The following is a 24010-nucleotide window of genomic DNA, read 5'->3' on the forward strand; positions in this document are numbered from 1 at the left end:
AACCACATCTCCTCCTATCACTGTGGTGAGTTCCTTCTTCCTTCCGCATTTCTTGGTGTTAGGAGTCTTTAACACAGGCCGCTTTACCTCAGGTCCACTTCCAGATTTCCAGTACACCAGCCAGCAGGAAAGCACTTGGCAATGTCTCACTATCTATCTGCTTGCCGGTTTCTGAAGACATTTTGCATGTTAAAAATAACTCCTTTGACTCCTTTGCCTTTTGTTAGAAATCTATCAATTAATCTGCTGTTCTCTCTTTGCTCTAACTACTTTAGGGAAGATGAAAATTAACTTACAGGTGAGTTCAACGGCTCGCCGACAGAAGGACTTCTTTGCTATATAATTGACGACTAACTCCGAATCCTCCTCTGTGAAGGCGTTCCTGGGCGAATAAAAATAAAGACATCTCCCGCTATTAGGAAAGGGGTGCTGGGGCAGATGCTGATTCCACAAGGATGTAACCAAGCTGTTGCTTGTTGAAAGGCCTCTTTGACTGCAAAGACCCCTCCCACTGGGAGAAATGGACTTCTTTCCTTAGCTCTGTTTTAGGCTTACTTGGCAATATACCACTGAGAACAGAACACATGGGGCTCCTGGGTGGCTCAGCTGGTTGAGCATCTGACTCTCGGTTTCCGCTTAGGGCATGATCTCCTGATTCGTGAGTTCAAGCCTCACATGGAGCCTGCTTGAGATTCTCTCTCTCCCTCTCTCTCTCTGCCTTTCCGTCTCAAAAATAAACATTTAAAAAAACAAAGAGAGAGAGAACACAAAACAACTGAGAAGCTCCCAATGGCCAAAGCTGTAACAACCTGGGCAAGCAAATAAAGTAGTACTGGATTCTAATCCAAAGTATAAAGTGAATGTCCATGAGTCCATACTGATATGTATGACTGAATAGTTAAATGAGGTGAAGAGACAAATCTATGCAGAAGAATTCCAAATATTTTATGTAGACACTCTGCCCTGAAGGGTGTAGGAAGCATAACTCCTCACCTGTGTAGGCTCCGCTTGTTGACTTGTTTCCAAAAAGGAAAGGGAGAAAAATAACTGTGTCACATCCAAGTGACAAAATTAATGCTAGAACCCAGGTGTCACATCTTCCAGTCCAGTGCCTTCCCCTCTGTATGCCAGGCCACTACCACCACAGGGCCTTTGCATGTACTGTGCCTTCTGGCTGCAATGCTCTTCCTTTTGTCTTTCACCTAATTAATACCTGCTCTTTCTTCAGATTTTAGCTCAGGTATCACCTCTGCAGGGAGGCCTTTTCCGACTTTCCTAATGCAGTCAAATTCTCCTGTTATACACTCTTACATGTCCCTTTATATAGGATTTACACAGTTGCCATTTTATTTTATTTTTAATTTTTTTTCAACGTTTTTATTTATTTTTGAGACAGAGAGAGACAGAGCATGAACAGGGAAGGGGCAGAGAGAGAGGGAGACACAGAATCGGAAACAGGCTCCAGGCTCTGAGCCATCAGCCCAGAGCCTGAGGCGGGGCTCGAACTCAGGGACCGCGAGATCGTGACCTGAGCTGAAGTCGGCCACTTAACCGACTAAGCCACCCAGGCGCCCCACACAGTTGCCATTTTATACTTATGTGTAATCACTTGTGTGATTATTGCTTGATTCTCCATGAACTGTGAGTACCCCTGAGGGCAAGTAGTACCTGCTTTTGTTCAGCGTTGTACCCCAGGCTATCACCTAGAAGGCTCTCAATACATATTATTGTGCTACTCTTACAACTTCTGCAGAGCCTGCAAACCACATCTAGACTCTGGGATGCATTTCGGTCAAGTATATGTTCAGGATTTGGGTCAGATTTTGTCATTTCTTCAAAATAGGCATTCTTAGAATTTACACACTGAGATATAATAATTATAAGGATAGAGTTAGTAAGTACTGTAGGTACCCGACCCTTAGGACTAGGATGGACACAAAAAATGGGCAGGGTAGCCTCTGCTCTCAAGCTTCTTCTCCATGACAGTGAAAAGTTTTGGAGTGGAGTGGAATGTTCCAGTAGCATTCCTAAGACTCAGCAATGAATAAAGGTTGCTCAGCTCCTGCCAAAACGCAGTCATTCACCTTCCATCACTCTGTCCTATTCCAGGCTGTCAACAACCCGCATCTTAGAAAGTACTTCCTCTACCCCATGAGTGATAAACTGGGTTTCACAGAAACCCAAACGCGCTGCAGAGTCACTGGAGTAGAAAACTGAGTTCCAGGAACAAATTTACACATAGCTTTCTTATCATAAGTTGCCTTAACACGCCTTCCCGTTTTTGTTGATATTTAACTACTGTTTGGTTATAAAAGTCAGATGTATAGAAAAATTAGAACAAGATCTTCTTTTACACTTGAATGTGAAAATACAAAGCTTTTCTCTATTAGAAAAAATGTATAAAATACAGTAAAAAAAAAAAAGAAAACACAGAATTATCCACACTTATACTGTTCAGAATTGCTAATGCTTTGGTGAATTTCCTTCTAGTATTTTTATCTATACATACATTTCGTTTTTTTAAATGTTTATTTATTTATTTTTGAGAGAGAGAGAGAGAGAGAGAGAGAGAGAGGGAGAGAGGGAGAGAGAAAGAGAGACAGCACACAGGGTAGGGGCAGAAAGAGAGGGAGACAGAGAATCCCAAGCAGGCTCCATGCTGTCAGTGCAGAGCCCGATGCAGGACTCGAACTCAGGAACCATGAGATCATGACTTGAGCCGAAATCAAGAGTCAGTCACTTAACTGACTGAGGCGCCCCTCATTTTTTTTTTAACAATTAGGATTATTTTTAAGAGTTTTAACAAAAATCCTCACTTTACAGCAACGAAGTTTGAGTACTGAAGGCCTATGGATGCTCTTCTCTGTAAATGAGCCCTTTCAAGGCTGGCTTTCACTGCTGGCTGCCTCTGCAGCATTGGCCTAACTAAGGAAGCTGCCTGTCCCCAGGATGTGCATAAGACGGGGCACCCAGCCAGGTACAATGTGAGGAGCTGGGCCAGCACGAGAGGCATTATTACTTGGCATGAGAAGCACAGGGTAACACGGGGCAGAACAGTTTAAACTGGGAAACTTACCCAAACTTTGTCTCCTGGACTCTTTTTCTGATGACCAGAGAAATATATAAAATTGACCCAATCAAAACAACTCCGCAAAAGCAACCAAGGATGATGAGCACAGGATCTGTGTTGCCAGGTGCCGGGGTTGACGAGGGGGCAAAATCTACCCAACCTAGTAAAATACCAACAGACCCAATTGAAAACATCTCTTTGGGATCCGAAACACATAAGAAACATTAGCTTGTAATAGGGAAGAAGACAGTCAAAAGCTCTAGAACCTAATCCTTTTATATTCTGTGATCTACATACGCAGACGGTCCTCACTCTGATGGTGCAAGCTGAGACCACGCAAAGTGATCTTAACAATCAATGGGTGACACTTTTCATATCAGTTATGAATGTATAAGGAATTAAAAAAAAAGGTAAAACTAGTGTTTATCTGATACACTGTAATTCAAAAACATTGAGAAATATTGAGAAATAAAAGATTGTATGTCTTTGTAAAAAACGTCTCAAGAGGAGTTTGAATGGTACTGTCTTCTGGTCACATAACTTATGATATGGAGAGAATATATTTTCTGTGCTGTGGAGAATTTTCCTCCTCCTCTCTGGGTCTGGATTCATCCCCAACATTTTATCCCCTGTGCTTTCCACGTTGTGAGCTATCTCTGAGAGTTCCTTTATGTGAACTCATTCATTCATTCATTCATTCATTCATTCACCGTTGTTCCGTGGCTGCATAGCGGGTCTAACCAATGGTGGCAATATCTGCCGTCCCATATCAGCTGTTTCTTCCGTAACTCCACATTCAATTCAAATTTCTCTTCCAACACTATCACTCTTCCTTTCTTTTCTGCACTTCGCCTTTGTTCACCAACTCCCTCTTTCAATTACTTATTTTTATTTATTGATTTATTTTTTAAGTAGGCTTCACGCCCAGCACAGAGCCCAACACAGGGCTTGAACTCACCACCCTGAGATCAAGACCTGAGCTGAGATCGAGAGGTGGATGCTCAACCGACTGAGCCACCCACATGCCCCTCAATTACTTATTTTTAGGAAGTGTCATGTGGCTGTGTCCCTGGGAGATAAGGAGGCAACGCAGCTATGGGTCTTGCTAGACGCATGTGATCTGAATAATGGAAGTGCGTGTCCAACTACCGAGAACTTTGAAACAAGCAACAAGACCCGTCATGGGCATCGATGAACATCTGTTATTTAGGTAGTGGTTTGTGGACTGGACCACTGGCGGCAAAGTTTACACTTCATGCAATTACTCACAGTAACACATGACGGTAACTCAAATTCAGACCATGTCATTGGGGAACTAGTGTTATGTAACCAAACCGTGGCAGCTGAAAAGTATGCATGTTGGGATTGTGCAAAAAAGCAAGGACTGCCAGCATAGCACAGCATTTTAAAATGGTGGAGAGTTTATTATATATAAAGATGAAAGCCCTGTCTTCCCAAACTCTGATGTTTTTTTGACCTGTGCCCTTAGCATCAGAATCTCATGGTCTCAGAATTTCAACCAGGTAGACACGTCTTGCTTGCCATCACCAGTTACTAATGTTCCCCAGATACAGAGCCGAGGGCTACAGGAACTGTAATATGGCTCCAGTTCAGCATGTTTGGGGGTCACTGGAACAGACAGGAACTCGATGGTCTACTTACAAGTCCTATTTGCTATGGATACAAAGACCATATCTGGCAAGACCTTGTAAATGCAAAAATCGTACTGATACAGATGCCTGTGCATGCAGTCTACGACAGCAGTTTAATATCAAACAACCCAGGGCAGTGAGAGTCAGAACAAAGGCTCCACTGGTCTATGGAAGCATGGACAGCATTTAGGGCCACATGGGACACCACAGTGGCTCCTTGCCAAAGGATACTCCAACAACATAAAGAAGACAGCATGCAGGGCTGAGCATTTAGCTCAGTGAGCCCAATGCTGTGTAAGGAGAGCTTTAATAGGAAACACTTTATGTTTTGTGCCGATCAATCACGAAGCACGGCACCAAGGCTTGAGTGAGTAATAACGTGGTAAGCTTTACTGCTTAAAACACACAAAACAAACACTAGCACATAAACAAACAGTGCCCATTACACAGACCTAAAGACTAGCCATACTACAGCTCTCCAACATTCAGTCACGTATACGTCATTTAAACTAAATTCAGTAAGTCAAGTCAAATTTGCTATTCTGGAAGGACTGATCTTTCCAGTAACTCAGTACCACCAATAGTAATGGCAGTGGGAGGACTCACAGGTATCAGTGCTCTGTGATGTGTGTTAACATATCAACTACCTTTCTCAGAGCAAAAATTCCTTCTGGTCTTTGTCTTTCATTCTTAAACCAGAGACCCATCCCACAGGTTACTCTCTGGCACTCTGCATTGCCTGGACTGGCACATTCTATCAGACGATAAGGAACCCGACTCTCACCGTGCGCAGGGATGAACATTTTCACTGGGTCGCTGAACGGCCCGACTCCCCCTTTTGTGATGGCGGCAATCCTCACCGTACATGTGGCGTTGTGGACTTGAACAGAAATCTGAGCATGGCTGCCGTTCTGGCCAACTTCTTCAGACAGCTCTTTCTGGGAACAGAGAAGGAGGGAAAGGGGATGAAACAGTGAGCTGCCAGGGGCACGTCGCCTGCTCGCCCACAATTCCTTCTGAGGGAAGTCATCCCACCCGCCTCCCAGGGGGCACAGGCTGTGTCTCTACCACATCCCTTCCTTACTCAGCGCACAGCTAATGGAACCCAAGGGTGGGCAGGGATGTTGAACGGGCTGGCTGCAACCTCTGGCCTTAGGGCCTTGCCCAAGTGAGTCTGTGAAGGCATGGCACTCAGAATGGTCAGTGAAGATGTCTCTGGAAGAGAGGGAGCATGTAGCAGAGGCAGCCAGAGGGCAAGAGCAAGGCTGGCTCTGGGAGACCCCTGCCCTCAGAACTCCCACAGTACAATGCCCAAGAGCCAAACTATACCTTGACATTGACCACCTGCCAACTTCCCCTGAGCCAGCATGCATGGGCTCCTTTTCTTTACAATTATAAGAATTTTGACTAAAATCTACCTTGAGGAGGGCACTGGCATGTTTTTTTTTTCCCCTCTAGTGTGACACATGCACAATTTTCTCAATTTCTAAAAATCTGGTTTCACTTTTACTTATTTTGTTTTATAACCACTGCCATGCACCATGCGCCATTAAAACACAGGAGAAAGTGATTTAAAAAAATTTTTTTTTAACATTTATTCATTTTTGAGAGACAGAGTGTGAGTGGAGGAGGGGCAGACACACACACACACACACACACACACACACACACACACAGAATCTGAAGCAGGCTCCAGAATCCAAGCTGTCAGTACGGAGCCCGACGCGGGGCTCGAACTCATGGACCTCGAGAACATGACCTGAGCTGAAGTCAGATGTTTAAACAACTGAGCCACCCAGGTGCCCCAGGAGTAAGTGATTTTTGAAAACAAAACAAAACAAAACAAAACAAAACAACAAAACAAAACAAAAAACCCCAGAACTCAGTGTTTATATAACACTTTTCCCTTTGTTTCCAAACCTCCCTCTCAAAATAAATAATTATTTTTTTAAAAAGACTGTCTTAGGACCTCATTTCAGCCTTCGGACTATTTATTTTGAGAGGGAGGGAGGGGGAAGAGCAGAGAGAGAGAGAGAAGGAGAGAGAGAATCCCAAGCAGGCTCTGCACTGTCAGCACAGAGGCCAATGCGGGACTCGGCCCCACAACCGTGAGATCATGATCTGAGCTGAAATCAAGAGTCGGAAGCTTAACTGAGTGGGCTCTCCGGGCACCCCAGAAACACGTCTTTAATGTCTGCAGTTTGGAGACCTGATTTCACAGACAGAAAGAGACATGTCACACCACGCAGGTGGCGCACAGATATCACAGATCACTGACGAGCAGGCGCCTGGTTTGGGTTGGTAACTTTATTCCTGGTCACTTGGTGTCATGCTGATTCCTTCTAACAGTGGGGCAGGGTGGGGCCAGCTCAGCCCTTACGGAGAGGGCAGGCCAGTCATTGGTGACCAAGGGGGAACCTGGGTCAGCCACCCACAGACTTCCTAAATGTAAACAAGCAGTGACCATCAGGACTCAGAAATAATCTTAGACAAGGGATAAAAGGGGAAAATATGGCTTTAAAATGTTCTGGTTTTTCCACCCCACTGGACTGTATGCTAAGGAGATTTGTCACAGATTTTTTTTTTATTAAGTAAGCAAAATAATAATTAACAATTGGGGGGGGTATTCAGGCAATATCTTTTTTAGAAATAGAGCATTTTATTTATGGCAAACCCAGTTTTGATTATGGGTTAGTTGGTCGTTCTCTATTTAATTTGGGTGGGGGACAGGAACTCATCAAGCAGAGCAACTCTATGGTTTGAACCCACACAGTCATGGAGCCCTGCAGTGAGTCCGGCTGGCCACTGAGAAATAACATGTCTGCTTCACAATTTACTACCTAACAGCTCCTGAACGTACAAAAGATGTCCTGCCTGACAACAGCTTTTGGGTCTGCTTCTAGCTTCACGCTTTTCATCTGCCAGGACTCAAATACAATATATCATGGGGCGTCTGGGTGGCTCAGTCTGTTGGGCGTCCGACTTCGGCTCAGGTCATGATCTTGCAGTTCATGAGTTCAAGCCCCGCGCATCGAGCTCTGTGCTGACAGCTCAGAGCCTGGAGCCTGCTTCCGATTCTGTGTCTCCCTCTCTCTGTACCCCTCGCCCACTCATGCTCTGTCTCTCTCTCTCTCTCAAAAACAAATAAAACATTTTAAAAAATTAAAAGATATGTATAATATATCATTTGTGAGAATTATCTCTAAGTTAGAGGACATGCATAATTGCGAATGAATTAAATTCCTAGAAGAAGAGAAATCCTAACACAAAATCATCCTTTTGGAAACAAACATAACAGTAGTTGATAAGATCTATTCGCTTAGGGCCTATAATAAGTCACCGTGAAAACCCAGAGAAGGAACTTTGAAATTTCCACCTCCTGTTCCTTAAGTGCATCAACAATGGCAATCATCCTGGTTACTGCTGTCATTTTTCCGCATCTTGAAGTACGAAAACGATGGCAGCCACCGCTTACAGGTAACATGTTTTGGAAATACATAAAGAATTTTCCCATTTTAGGGGTGGAGCTATAATAAATGCTGAAGTAGTGATTAGAAAGATACATGATAACTATTTCAGTGGAGCATAACCGTTTTCTCTAGGAATTGCCTTAAATGATAAAGATGATCCCTGTTTCTAAAAATCGATGCAATCGATCCAAATTCTTTTGATGCCAAATACGTAAGCAAACGTAGGACCGACCATATCTATATCCCCAAATACTTATTTTCATTTTGATTTTGAAATTTGACAAAGAAATCCATTTAAAACCAGACCCATGTAGGAGCCACCCAGGTGTGTATTCTCTCTCTCACGGTCAGGTGCAGAGCATAGAAGGTGAGGCCGTTTCCCTGGCATGAGGTAGTCTGGTTCTGGGGCACACGCCACGGGTGAACTGCAATTTCTCATTCTGTGAGTATTCATCTTCACCAACAAAGGCCCGTAGCCTTGAGGACTTAAAATCTAAGAGTAGTTTCAGGTAACGAAATCAGATTTACAATATGACATCTGATGACATACATGTAGACCCTGTTTATCGCCTCGAAGAACAGTAACAGTCAACGAGGGAAGCACCACCAGATAAGAGCTTCTGTCATGCTACGCCAACAAAGGTAGCTTGTTCAACAGGCTTCACATTCACAGGACTCATTTTGCATTCATCAATGCAAAACTCACACCTTACTCTTCAAACGTGTCCTGTTCTTACTTCCTTTTGCTAAGAGGCCACAGTATGGGGGCGCCTGAGTGGCTCAGTTGGTTGAGCGTCTGACTTTGGCTCAGGTCATGATCTTGCGGTCTGTGAGTTCAAGCCCCGCGTCCGGCTCTGTGCTGATGGCTCAGAGCCTGGAGCCTGCTTCGGATTCTGTATCTCCCTCTCTCTCTGACCCTCCCCCGCTCATGCTCTGTCTCTCTCTCTCTGTCAAAAATAAATAAAACATTTAAAAAAATTAAAAAAAAAAAAAAAGAGACCACAGTGTGGAATTTGAGTGAGAGACACTGTATCATGAAAGCCAAAGGAATCTGGGAAGGGGTAGTGGGCTCTGAAAAGCACAGCTCTGGATGTCAGTCTGGCCTGGGTTCCTACCCCAGTGCTGCCAATTCCAAGCTTTGTGACTCTGGTAAGTTACTCAGCATCTCTGAGCTTCAGTTTCCTCAAGTAAACGTTGAAAGTAATAATACCTTTCTCTCTCTCTCTCTTTTTTTTTTAATGTCTCATGATGTTTTTGTAAGGGTTCAATGAATTCCTACACGCACAACATGAAGCACACAGTCTGGCACACTGTAAGTAATCAATGGTGGTTATTATTATTCCTATATTCCTCTACCTATAAGGTGCCATATTTGGATCGTCTTTCCCTATAAATGCAAGGTCCTCTTACAGAAGTGACCTTGTAGTGTCTTTCAAGTCCTGGCACAGGAGAGAAAATAACCAAGGCTGCCTAAATGCCTCACACCAAGAAGTTTATTTGACTAGTTCATGCGATTTACGTCCATTGTAGGTTTCTCCTCCAAGCTGTGCATATCACCCTTGATTAATTCTTGGGTTTCGGCAGTGTTCCAGACCCCTGGCTGACCTATCCCACAAGGACCTCGCCCATTTCTCATACTTTAACATGACACCTGCTTCAGATGCCCTGCCCTCCTTTGAGAGTGAGCGAGAGGGAGCAATAAGGAAAGGAAGAGCCAGTGTGCTCATGCCCGAATCCAAGCTTGTTAGGACGCAGTGGTCTAGGCCTGAGGAAGGAATCCTTGAAGGTACTGTGGCTTCTCTAGGTCTTTAAAGAAGTTATTTCTACATGTCCTGTTGTCTCTAGGCCCAAAATAATCTGCCCATAATGAAACTGCCTTCTGATTTAACATCTCTAGCCCTTCCAAATACAATTAAACCAGCATTAGAACTACAATCCTATAATAATGAGTTTTGTATAAATAACACATATAACGATGAGTTATATCTGTTGGACATGTGGGCCATTCTGGGTCAAAGTGAAACAGACTTATTTACTGTAAAATGTCAAAGAGGCTTGAGCTTACCAATAAACCTTATTGATCTTCCAGAGAGGAGTATACTATGTGATATTTTATAAACTTATTTGCTCATTGAATTCCTCTCTCATGGAAGGTCTACTGACAACTTCTGGGAACGGGAATAGATGGGAAACACTAGTCCACACTCATCAAAAGCCTGTCTCATCACAGAGTGAAACTCTCCAGCCAGTATGGATGTCAGTTAGGCCCATGCATCAAGCCCCATAAATGCCTAGAAAGTAAGTTCAAGGTCCTCTGTTCAGACGGTACAAAGATGAGCGAGACATGGCCCCAACTTCAAGGAGAATAGATTGCACTTGCTTCTGACTTTTGGATTTTGAGCTTGGATTAGGAAATGCAAGGGATATAAAAAAAAAAAAAAACAGAACAAAAAAAGGTCGATATCTTCATCAAGATATAGTAAATGTGTGTACAGTAACTATCAGGAGTTTTTTAGTCTGAAAGCGATATAGCATGCGGGGATAATAAAGGTATAAACAATAGCCCACCCAAAGATCACTTCCAAGAAAGTTCTGAAGCCGCATACAAAAAACCCACCCTTATGAGAGTAACTCCTGGGAATAGCTTTCAAAAATATCCAATTCCATTGTCTTGCGTAAAGAAGGTATACCTTTAGTATCAGTTTCCTAAAAATGGAAATGAAAGAACAATTTTGAGAGATGAAGTTGTATCTAACTCTTGCCCTTCTGAAAAGAAGGGAGTTCAGGAAACAGAGGTGATGCGTACGGAGGTCATTGAAAACTTCACTTTGGGCAGGGGTTTTAGGATCCTCCCTGGGTCAGCTTTTCTCCAGCGTTTTTTTTTTTTTTTTTAATTTAATTTAATTTAATTTTTTTCAACGTTTATTTATTTTTGGGACAGAGAGAGACAGAGCATGAATGGGGGAGGGGCAGAGAGAGAGGGAGACACAGAATCCGAAGCAGGCTCCAGGCTCTGAGCCATCAGCCCAGAGCCTGACGCGGGGCTCGAACTCACGGACCGCGAGATCGTGACCTGGCTGAAGTCGGACGCCCAACCGACTGCGCCACCCAGGCGCCCCTTCTCCAGCGTTTTTACTTGCCTCTGGTTGCAGCCCACGATGAGCTTGAAGCATGGCTACATCTGAGAATGGTTATCCTAAGGAAAGCAAGCCGCCAAGTCTTTTGTTGTCACGAGACCCTCATGATGCACAAAGTGCGGCGTGAGTACAGCGCAAATGAGGTTCTCACTAGGATGATCCAGCAGCACCAAGGAGGTAATGACTGGAAAGGTCACAGCTCTCACTGTGGCAGTATTGTTCTCACTGCAGAGGGGACCATGCCGAACAAAAGGCAACCAGAATGCACAGTGCAGCGGAGCGCTGGTGGCATTTAGTGCGTGAGGCTCTCCAGCTGCGTCATCCATGAGGCTTTCGCCACTCTTGCCCTTCAGCACGCCTCAGCTCAGGTCCTCTCCGGAGAGGCAGCTTTCACCCACGCCAGAAGAAGTCGAAAGGATGACCTGAACTCTTTAAACAAACTGGGGTGTTTTCTGTTTAGACCTCTCAAGTGTCTGCTGATAATTACAATCTTCTGCCAACCAGAGAAAAATAAAATCCTTACTGAACCGGAACACAATTATTGCACCTTCAGGGGCTGTTCACGATTCACCATGGTGAAAGGGGCTTGCCTCTAAGACAGGCATTTGATTCCCCTGATTCAGCCGGTGTGGAAACGCAGTTAATAAGGACCCTGCACGGGTGCCTTGGGACAAAAGACCAAGAAACGAGAGGCTTTTATTGTAGGACAACGCTCCTAAGCAGGGTTGTGCCTTGTACAAACAACACCCTATCATCACTCTGAGGCACAAAAACTCATGCACTTCCAAACTCTCTTCTTTTTCCTCTACTTCCATCACCTACCGCTTCCAAGAGTCAGCGTCCTGATAGGTAAACTGAGGCAGGAAAAGACAAAGAATAAATCCCACCTGTCCTTTTGGAAACAACAGCAGTTGCGTAAGAGCTGGATGTCATGAAGCTGACGACGACTGAAGCAAAGATCGGATGTCGTCAATGGGGGCAGCTGTGGACTCTGTCCCTCTCTCCTGCCAAGAAGCTGTACTGCTGTCACGTGGCACCCCCAACAAATGCCATGAGGATGCTAAAATCTGATCTGTCCCCAGGGCTAGGTCGATCAGGAATGTAACAACACAAAACAGCGTGCTTTGCATGATGGCAGTAAAGAGACAGTCCTGATGATGAAACCAGTACATCTGCCTTTCCAAGGATGCTCTATGTCACAAAGAAGTCAGTGTCACCTCAACTATCTTCTCAAGTGGGAAGGGGACCTGTCTGGTAGCTGCCTACCCATCCACATTCGGGCATCACCCCTACTCCTGTGGAGCTGTGTTAAGGCAACCTGTTGCTGGCTTAGCCTTGTCCTCTGGAGTCTGGTTACCCCTTTTCATTCTCTATGAGGCTGGGGTTCTTCCCTGATAATCTTCAGAAAAGCATCCTCTGGAATTTCCAAGAGGCTATGAATTGTTGGACTGCTAAGCCATATAGCTTCTGGACCTTCTGCTCTGGTTATCTGGGTAGTTCTCAACTATCTTCCTACAAGAGCCCAAGTTCCCAGAAGGCACGAATCAAGTGGTGACAGAGAGGAGTTCACCTATTTACCGAATGCATAAACGAATGGGTGAGTGAGTGAGCGAGAAAAGCCCCAAAGATTCCTTGGAATTTTGTTAACTATTCAGTCATCTCTAGTTTTTACTATATTCTTCACATCCCAGTGAAAGGGACCTCATTCAATAATAATAGTTTGTTGTCGGGGTACCTGGGTGGCTCAGTTGGTTAAGCTTCCGACTTCAGCTCAGGTCATGATCTCACAGTTCGTGAGTTTGAGCCCCGTGTCAGGCTCTGTGCTGTGCTGACAGCTCAGTTCCTACAGCCTGCTTCAGATTCTGTGTCTCCCTCTCTCTCTCTGCCCCTCCCCTGCCTGCACTCTGTTTCTCTCTCTCTTAAAAATAAATAAATGTTAAACAAAATTTTTTTAATAAAAAAAAAAATCTGTTGTCTTCTCACGACAAAACAAAAGCTTCTAGGGGCACCTGGGTGGCTTAGTCAGTCAAGTGTCCAACTCTTGATTTTGGCTCAGGTCATGATCTCACAGGTCATCAGTTCAAGCCCCACATCAGACTCTGCTTGGGATTCTCTGTCTGCCTCTCTCTGCTCCATTCCCTCTCTCAAAAATAAATAAACTTTAAAAAGAAAGCTTCTAACACAGTATAAATGAGCAAATCTAAGGAGACAAGTGCACTTTTTCGGAGTTCAGACTTACGGAAGTCTCCGCATTCTGCCACACGTGAGATATCCGGTAACCCACCAGGTCCCCATCTTGCCGCTTAATCGGAGGCTTGATCCATCTGACATCCACCTTATGACTAGATTCATTCAGAAACACAGTGATGTTCAAAGGTGCTACTGAAGGGGCTACAAAAGGAAAAAGAGACAATGATGAAGAACCACAGAGAAAAGCACATAGAGGCTTATTCTCAGTTTCTGAATGTTTGGTTTTCCAGTGTTCTGTGGAAAGCATTCAAATGAGGTTGAGATTAATAGCAGATTTTCACCCTTTTTTCAATTAAGGAGCACTGAAATACTGCCTGGATTTTTTTTTTTAATATTTATTTTTGAGAGAGAGAGAAAGACAAAGACAGAGCATGAGCAGGGAAGGAGCAGAGAGAAAGGGAGACAGAGGGTCCAAAGCAGGCTCCAGGCTCTGAGCTGTCAGCACAGAGCCCAACGTGGGGCTCAAACCCATGAACTATGAGATCATGGCCTGAGCCAAAGTCAGACTCCCAACTGATTGAGCCACCCAGGTGCCCTGAAATACTACATGAGTTTTTAAAAGCAAGCACTTCCTAAACTAAAATCACGAAGACGAGGAAAGGCAGGGAAGGAGGTGAGTGGCACTCATGGACTCCTCCTGGGGAAGCAAAGCAGATACAACTTGAACAGGGTTTTCCACTAGACACCTGTGGGATGGAAGGGCAACCAGACTGACTGGAGATCAGTCCTGTGTCGGGTGAGACGTACCAGGCAGGGAACACGGCAGAACTCAAAGGGAAGCCACCATTTTAAAGTCCAAAGGCAGGTTACTGATGGTCTGAACAGAGTTAATCAGATAATAAGTCTTTAAAAATGTACATGTACACATATATATGTGTGTATACATATACATATACATATATGTGTATACATAAGACATCTCATTATTATTGAAGACCAGAGGGTCAAATGCTAATTGCTAGATGTCAAAATGTAGAATTTAACCCTGGTTTTCACTATCTGGTTTATAGGAAAATTCTGCTTAAGTCACATTCCCACTTATGTCAAAATGTCTGTTATCTCTCACAAGGATACGAGGATAAAAGTTATAATACTTTGGAAAAAAAGTATGTTTGTGTTATATGTATATGTATATGTATATGTATGTGTATGTGTGTGTGTGTGTGTGTGTGTGTGTATACACACACACACACACACACAAAATAATTTGGGAACAGGTTAAGGTCATTACTAGATTATTTTTTGGGAGTGAGGAACTTGACTATATCTATACAAACTGAAAATAATACGCTCTTTGACCAAATATTTTATTTCCAGAAATTTAATCTAAAAAATTCTCCTATAGGTGGTATTATATTCATTGAGGCATAATAGTGAATAAAAGGAATAAATGTAATGCTCAGTCAATAATTATGACATAATACATTTTGATACATTTTCTGATGAAATACTTCCTACCCAGCCACTGGAAAGAATTAGGTAGATCACGGGTACTGATATGAAAAAATATTTAATGGAGGGAAAAATCAAATTGCAAAAAGGCATGTACCACCTATCCATTTTAGAAATAAAAAAAATGCTTTATGTATAGAAAGAATAAAAACAATTGCAATAATATATACCAAACCATTGATTATAGTTGTATTTCTGGAAGATCAAATTATTTATTTCTGATATGCCTAAAAAGAAAACAAAAGGGTATTCTAACCTTCATTTCTGCTGATTCTAGGAGCAATTAGAATGAATTTCAGCTTAGGAAATGTCATACAGCTACAGTTGTGCTATGAACTGAATCGTATAGTTTCAAATATATTGTAGAATTTATGGATAAACATGGCCAACTCAACATGTCTTTATGTCTGCTTTTCCTGAAGCCCCTCTAAAATGACAGTAAGGAATTTAAAACAATATTAACCCATAAGATAAAGCAGAGTCGATAGTGGAAAAGAAATGTCAACATATACTCAAAAGCTGAAAAAGAAATGAAGAAGGCATGATTAATTCAACAAGCCTATTCTCCCCAAAGGACCATGGACAGGCTCAGAAGCTGTGCACCCAGGTACTAAAACTGGAAGATTGAAAGCGATCAGGAAGTAGCTAGTCCTCAAGATCCCTCTAACTTATTCCCACACACCTGCTAGGTACTCCCTCAAAACAAAAACAAAAACAAAAACAGAAACAAAAACAAAAACAAAAGCAAAAGCAAAAACAAAAACAGGAGACAGGATGCCCTGTTCTCCAAATTGAAAAGCCTCTGGTCTTGGGACAGGATGAAGACACAATGAGGGGGCAGATGGACAACTGGGGAAACAAGTGTAAGTTTGTACACTGAATGAGGAGGACTCCACCTCAGTCCTCCTCCCCACGTGATATTGGCAGCCATGTTTACATTCCTGAGGCAGGAAACAGGAGGCTACTTTACTAGAGAAAGTAAGTGGTCCCAGAGGAAAGGAAACCAATTTTGACTCTTAGGGGTATCCAAACCAAAACACTTAGGTCACTGCCCATTAAATTAGAAAATATAAATAAGTTAAAAATAAGGAGGAATCAAAGATATATCACATATTCAAAAGAAAGCATTTAAAGTGGCTATATTAATATCAAAGTAGAGCTCACAAAAAATAGTACTATCAAAGATAAAGAAAACAATCTCATAATGGGAAGGTGGTCAATTATTTAGGAGAGCATAGTAATCTTAAACATTTATGTACAAAATAACCTCTGAAATATTTGAAGCAAAACTGGTTAGAACTACAAAAGGAAATGGATAAACCCAAAATTATAACTATGGATTTCAATGCCTCTCTCTAAATAATTGATAGAAGTAGGCAGAAAAGCAGTAAGAATATAATCAACCAATTCAACCAAGTTGACATTTATAGAATACTCCTTATAATGAGAGCAGAATACACATTCTTTCCAAGTGCACACCAAACATTTATCAGGAAAGACCATGTTCTGGGCCATTAAAAGAATCTCAATATATTTAAAAGTATTTGAGTGATACAGATTATGTTCTTGGGCACCAATAGACTGAAATTAGAGATCAGTCATACAAAGATTTTTGGAAAACTCCAAAATATTTGGAAACTAAGCTACACACCTAAATGACTAATGGGTCAAAGAAGAAGTCAGATGGGGTGGGGGAGAGGAAATATGGGTGATGAGCATTGAGGAGGGCACTTGTTGGGATGAGCACTGGGTGTTGTATGTAACCCAATTTGACAATAAATTATATTCATAAAAAACAAAATAAATAAATAAATAAATAACTAAAATGACAAAAAAAAAAAAAAAAACCACGAAAAAGTCAGAAAGGTATTTTTGAACTGGATAAAAATGAGACACAGCATATGAAATTGTTCTCAAAGGCTTTTGTTTATCATTTGAGAGAAGATATTTTACAATTTTGGCACTAGAGTTTCATTTGTGCAAGGCTTACACCCTAAAGATTTCTGATCCTGACCTGTCCCACAGTTTGTATGAAGACTAGGGCACTGACTCAATGAGGCCAGAGGTAAGGGCAGGAAAGAGGTTCTACTGATCTAGAGCTCTGTTGGGAAGGAATAGAAACTGTGGATTTGAATTTAAAAGAAATACAATATCCATTCCAATATTCACAGAAGATAAAAAAAAATCTCAGAAATCAGAAATAGCACACAGAAAATTCCTTAAAGTTTAAAGATATAAATAAAGTTTGCTATGAGCAAGACAGCATAGAGAGAACCTAGTTCATAGGGCTTCAATGAGGATCTAATAAAATAATCCATGCAAAGCACCTAATGTGGTGCCTGGAACGTGGTGTTTGGTAAATATTAACCATCTTCACATTCATTATTTCTTTTTGTGTGTGTGTGTTCATTATTTCTTAAATTTGATTTAAGAAATCAAATTTCTATGATTAGTACTTTTTATATTATTATATCTTAAAATAACGTGTCATAAAGTGTGCTATTAATGCCTCCCTGTGTAAAATAAAATATTACCTATACACATTAAGTGTAAGTTTTGTCACTAAACAGAGGGAAAATCTTCTTTCCTATTTTCTTTTTTTTTCCCTCCCTTCCCCGCCCCCCCCCCCCCCCCATTTTCATTGGCTACCTCAAATAAAATTCTCCTCCAGGGACAAAGACCAAACAAAGCAAAGTTTAAACTTCTCCATCAGGCCACCCCGGGAAGGATTTGTTTAATCACATGCCATTAGGGGCAATATTTATTCTGAGTTCCAGGGATTACCTCCTTCGGTCGTGCTGGCCAGAATCCAAGGGCTCATTGCGGACCAGCCAATTTCATTCATGCAGGATACACCAATGTTGTAATTAGCCAGAGCTCGCAGCTGCTCGATTTGATACAGATGTGGTGAAGCAGAGGTGTTAAAGACCATGACTGAGCCATTACTCAGCGGATCAACTTCCTTGACCTAAAGGAAGAGTAAAAATGTGGACCAGGCGTTAGTAAGGTGAGGGGAATGTCAGACGCAGGGCACTCATGTATTCGGTGCACGTGGCCCTTCCTCTCCTCTGGGGGGGGAAGTACCTGCTTCCTTTCGGGCCACACACTAATTTCCCTCCCAGCATTACTGTGCGTTACTCATGCCACTGGAGCGGCCACTGAGGACCTGAGGAAAATGCCTAAAATAAGTGTTTTCACTGTAGCAGGTAACAGAGCAACTAAATGATCATGAGAATACAAAGTAAGATAAATAATATGAAATAAGAACTGAGGTGGTTCTCTGTCATTTCGACCTCTGCTCTTGCTTTGAGGTAAATTCTAGTGTGTCCTTTTTTCTTACCCCTGCTCCCATCCCAGTATAAATTCAACTCCAAACACAGACAGAGAAGGTAGATTTTTCTGACATCATTTGGTGAGCAGATATAGGGAGGAGTCATTTGCACCTCACCCGCCAAACTTTTCTCCAAATCTTGTTAAAACATCTCAGCTCTTTCCTCTGAGTTCTTTCTTTTCAACCTCCCCTCCATAAGCTCTACCAATCTCTCCACATCCATGTTCTCTGTACACACAAGCAAAAATCTAATCCTGGGCCAAACTTCTACCTTTTTTTCTTAAGCATGCCTCCTGTCTGGGAGTGCGGATAAGGGAGAGCTTCTTTTTTCACTACGTTTTTCTTTCTTTCTTTCTTTCTTTCTTTCTTTCTTTCTTTCTTTCTTTCTTAAATACCTAAAATGGTCTTCACATTTCTTTTCCTTTTTCATTTTTTTTTTAACATTTATTTATTATCGAGAGAAAGAGACAGAACACGAGCAGGGGAGGGGCAGAGAGAGAGGGGGAGACACAGAATCCGAAGCAGGCTCCGGGCTCTGAGCTGTCAGCACAGAGCCCGACACGGGGCTCGAACCCATGAACCGCGAGATCATGTCCCGAGCCAAAGTCCGACGCTCAACCGACTGAGCCATCCAGGCACCCCTTCACTACGTTTTTCAAAATTTCTACAATATGTAGTACTCATAAAATCGGAAAATAGAAAACGATATCTAAAACACAAGAATGGAGGAAAAAAGTCTTAAACCCTCCATGTATTCCTGATAATAACATGCTGGTAGTCATTGGGTGTGGATACACAATGCCATTATTTCAGGATACGTGTGTTGAAATTTAGGCCAAGGGGCCACAAACATTTTAGAATTCTAAATCCCCTAGTGGACACCAAGAGGGTGGTGTTGGGGCCAAGTCTCACCTCAGACTCAGACCCACAGGCTCCACTGGGTGACAAGAAAGCACCAGTTGGCCCGAGGAGCCTCCAGAGGAGAAACAAAGAGCTACGTGCTTATCTCGGTGGTGGCTGTTGGCAGAACTTACTTTTTGTTTCTACGCTTTCGAGTATGCACCTACTTCCTGGTGACCAATCCCTGAAACTGAGGTGGAGGGAACCTTTGGCTCTCCACCCCTGCCCCATTTCCGGAGCAACAAGTGGAGCATTTCCAGGCACAGGGACGCTCTTTGAGCACACACTGCTGGAAGAAGACGGGGTTTCTATAACCGTCCTTCCCAGTGGGTCCTAGGGGACAGGAGAGCACGAAATAGCAAGAAGTACGTGGGAGAGTTAAAAATAGAAATGGAGTATGCAGCCCAAAAATGGGTGAAGAAAGGAACTAACATCAGGGCCAAAGGAAGTGGGAGGGTGTGTCCTGCTAGCGCGTGGATCTGAATCGTGTCCAAAACATTCATTTGCTACCAAGTCAGAGTTTAAAATTGTAACGGACTGGGGACCTGCTACAAAATTAGGCTTGGTTCCTTCAAAAGTGGGAATACATTGTTAATCTGCAGCATATAAAAGGATAACTTCCAGAGCCGGTCCTGACTAACTCTGCTAGGACTGGTCAGAGAAGACAGAGGACAGCCAGTTAGGTCTGAATTTGAGATAAACAACAAGTAATGAGTTGTACAGGTGTGTCACAAAATTACTCTTGTAATTTAACTTGTAAAATAACTGTATTCTTATTTGTTAAATCTGGTAACCCTACCAGAGATGGAAAGGAGAATGGGTAAAGGGAGGTGGAGCTAGCTGGTGGGGCAAAGACAGAATAACCACATCTGGCACCACAGGATCCAAGATGGGCAAGGAAGGCCTGCCATTTGCCAATCACTGGATGATTTTTCACTCATGCTATGGCTTCCCAAAGCCAAGGCAAAAGGAGAGAAAGCAAGTGAAGCTTGTGTGTGATCTTCTACCTTCAGGAGTGAGCTGGTGTTTTCAGATCTTCCTACTGCCATACTCTATCTCACCTCCATCTGGAGACCTGTTCTCTCAAGGTGGGGGCAGTACTGGTCCTCAAAGTCTCCCTGAGGGTAACCATGGGCAAGAGCCTCAGGTCTTAAACTCTTCATACAGCTCAGCAGCAGTTTTAAAAAGAGCTGGTCCGTGCTTCAGTTTCATCTACATGTATAGAAGGAAACAGGCCCTGGGTGTTCCTAACAACAGAGCCCTGAAATACATGAAGCGAAAACTGATGGGATTGAAGGGGCTAACAGACAATTCAAAAACAGTAGTTGAGACCCCAATTCCTCACTTCCAATAACAGATAGAACCACTGGGCGGAAGATCAACAAGGAAACAGAAGAAGTGAACAAAACAATAAACTAACTAGACCTACCGGACCTAGACATATGGAACACTCTACCCAACCACAGCTGAATATAACTTCCCCTCATGTGCACCTGAAATGTTCTCCAGGACAGAACTAATGCTAGGCCATTAAACACAAGCCTCAGTAAATTTAAAAGGATGGAAATCATTTAAGTATATCCTCCAAACGCAATGGGATAATATTGGAAACAAAGGAAGAAAATTTGAGAAATTCACAACTATGTGAAAATTAAACAATACACTCCTGAATAACCAAGAAGAGGAAGAAAAAAAGAAATCACAAGGAAAATGACCAAAAAATTTGAGATGAATGGGGAAAAAAAAGCGCCCAAATACCAAAACCTATGGAATGCAGCTAACACAGTGCTTAGAAGGAAATATATAGTATATATAAAATCATCTAGCCTTCTACTTTAAGGAACTTAAAATAAATAAATAAATAAATAAATAAATAAATAAATAAATAAATAGCAAACAACCCAAAGCAAACAGAAGGGAGGAAAGACTCAAATTATTAAAATCAGGAATAAAAGAGGGAACATTACTACTATCCTCAGAAGAAAAAAAGCTTGTAATGGAATATTATAAATAATTGTACACCAATGAATTAGAGAACTCAGAGGAAGTGGACACATTCTTAGAAAGACACAAACTACTAAAACTGACTCAAGAAGAAATAGAAAATCTAGACAGATCTGTACTAAGTAAAAAGATTGAGGCAGTATTTTAAAAACTACCCACAAAGAAAAGCTCGGGATCAGATAGCTTCACGGGTGATTTCTACCAAATATTTAAAGAATTAACATCAATCTTCCACAAATTCTTCCAAGAAATAGAAGAGAAGAGAACCCCTCCCAACTGATTTTATAAGGCTAGTGCCACCCTGATACCAAAACCAGAAAGAGCTAACACAAGAAAACTACAGACCAACATCTTTTTATGAATATAGACACAATTAGACAGTGGTGATGGTTGCACACCTCGGTGAACATACTAAAAAAACATTATACACTTTAAATGGGCGAATATTATGGTCTGTGAAATATATGCTTAAAAAAAAAAGGATACCCCTGGTGAGGACTTTGTAGACACAAGAATTCCTAACACTTACCAGCCCTTGGGAGGTTTACAAATAAAGTGGGCAAGAATTAAGAAAAGCTGGAGTTGGTGGGGTGGGGGTGGAGGCTATTTTGGGGATAATAGAATGTTTTCACTTTTCAGAGAAGGAACAGCTGTTAGACAAGAGTGGGAGGCAATAAAAACACAGAAACTAATTCCATTTGGCATTAAAAACATCTGGTTGTCAACACACAAAATTCTTTAGAATTCACTGCTTCAAGTTGAACTGGCACGAGTGACCTATGTCAGGTTAACATGTTTTTGGCTAGTAAGACCAGATGCTTATGAAACTAAGAACAATTTCTGACCCTACTGTTTGAGGAAGTACAAGGCAGAATGCATTCATGTTTTCAGTGGATAATCCAAACATGTTCAACTACCTGCTCCCATAAGCAATGTCTCTTCTGAGACACAGAAGAGCAGATGGTTCTGAGCACTGCCTTTGGCATCAGAGCTTTCTGGGTTTGAATTCTGATTTTGCCACTCATGGGCTGTGAGCACTCTGTGAGCACCTGCAGTGCTGGTGTAGGTTTTTTTTTTAATTTTTATTTATTTTTGACAGAGAAAGAGAGACAAAGCATGGGTGGGGGAGGGGCAGAAAGAGAGGGAGACACAGAATCCGAAGCAGGCTCCAGGCTCTGAGCTGTCAGCACAGAGCCTGACGCGGGGCTCGAACCCACAAACCGTGAGATCAGAGTCCAGAATGCTAACCATTACACAATGGAATCCACTCACAAACTGTGAGATCATGACCTGAGCTGAAGTCAGACACTCAACCGACTGAGCCACCCAGGTGCCCCATGGTATAGGTTTTAAGTAAGATAATGTCCGCAAAGTCTCTGGGTCATTGTGGGCACTCGGTAAACAGTGTTATTGCTACCCTTTCATTTTAATGAAATGAACACTCAAAGCAAAGCCTATATCATGGAAAGGTACCATTTTAGGATGGCTAGGCTGTATACTTATTATGGCATTATTTTATACCAATATTAGTTAGTGCTTAAAAATGGGTGAAGATTTGGGTGCTGGGGTGGCTCAGTTGGTGGTTGGTGAGTTCAAGCCCCGTGTCGTGCTGATGGCTCAGAGCCTGGAGTCTGCTTCAGATTTTGTGTCTGCCTCTCTCTCTGCCCCTACCCCACTCATGCTCTGCCTGTGTCTCTGTCAAAAAATAAATAAAACTTTTTTTAAAAATTAAAAAAAAAAAGGGTGAAGACTTTGCAAGGCCTGTAGTGCCCAGGTTGTCCAGGGACCCATGGGCCAAGGTGCTATACCTGACAGCAAAAATGACCCATCTCATGCTTGTATGTCCTTCATGGCCACTAGCCCAGGAGGAGCCAGGCTGACAAGTACCTGACTTTCCAAACTCCTGGTCACAAGCCAGTCCTAATTTAGGGATGTGTTTTTGTACCTTAAAAATTAATTCTCCTGCAGACTTTAAGCTGTATTACAAAGCTGTAATCAAGACAGTATGTTACTGGCACAAAAAACAGACACTCAGATCAGTGGAACAAAATAGAGAACCCAAAAGTGGACCCACAAACGTATGGCCAACTAATCTTTGACAAAGCAGGAAAGAATATCCAGTGATATAAAGACAGTCTCTTCAGCAAGTGGTGCTGGATAAAGTGGACAGCGACATGCAGAAGAATGAACCTGGACCACTTTCTTACACCAGGTTCTTTGACCTCAGCCACAGCAACTTCTTACTCAACACGTCTCCAGAGGCAAGGGAAACAAACGCAAAAATAAACTATTGGGACCTCATCAAAATAAAAAGCTTCTGCACAGCGAACGAAACAATCAACAAAACTAAAAGGCAACCGACGGAATGGGAGAAGATATTTGCAAACGACATATCAGATAGAGGGTTAGCATCCAAAATCTATAAAGAACTTATCAAACGCAACACCCAAAAATAAATAATCCAGTGAAGAAATGGGCAAAAAGACATGAATAGACACTTCTCCAGAGAAGACATCCAGGTGGCCTACCGACATATGAAAAAATGCTCAACTTCACTCATCACCAGGAAAATACAAACCAAAACCACGAGACACCACCTCACACCTGTCAGAATGGCTAACATTAACAACTCGGGCAACAACAGATGTTGGCAAGGATGCGGACAAAGAGGATCTCTTTTGCACTGCTGGTGGGAATGCAAACTGGTCCAGCCACTCTGGAAAACAGTATGGAGGTTCCTCAAA

At 42.5% G+C, this 24010-nt stretch overlaps 1 protein-coding gene across 1 annotated transcript in view; it reads right to left on the bottom strand.

Moving 5' to 3' along the window:
- MERTK (MER proto-oncogene, tyrosine kinase) overlaps positions 1-24010 on the bottom strand; it is a 116195-nt gene that overhangs the window by 28505 nt on the left and 63680 nt on the right. Inside the window, exons 7-11 of the mRNA XM_049652149.1 lie at positions 17816-17999; positions 13569-13720; positions 5507-5660; positions 3077-3230; positions 297-382 (exon numbers count right to left, since the gene is read on the bottom strand). Coding sequence (XP_049508106.1) covers positions 297-382; positions 3077-3230; positions 5507-5660; positions 13569-13720; positions 17816-17999 — 730 coding nt within the window. The remainder of the gene's footprint in view (positions 1-296; positions 383-3076; positions 3231-5506; positions 5661-13568; positions 13721-17815; positions 18000-24010) is intronic.

Source organism: Panthera uncia (assembly GCF_023721935.1).
Source record: "Panthera uncia isolate 11264 chromosome A3 unlocalized genomic scaffold, Puncia_PCG_1.0 HiC_scaffold_12, whole genome shotgun sequence".
NCBI lineage: Eukaryota > Metazoa > Chordata > Mammalia > Carnivora > Felidae > Panthera > Panthera uncia.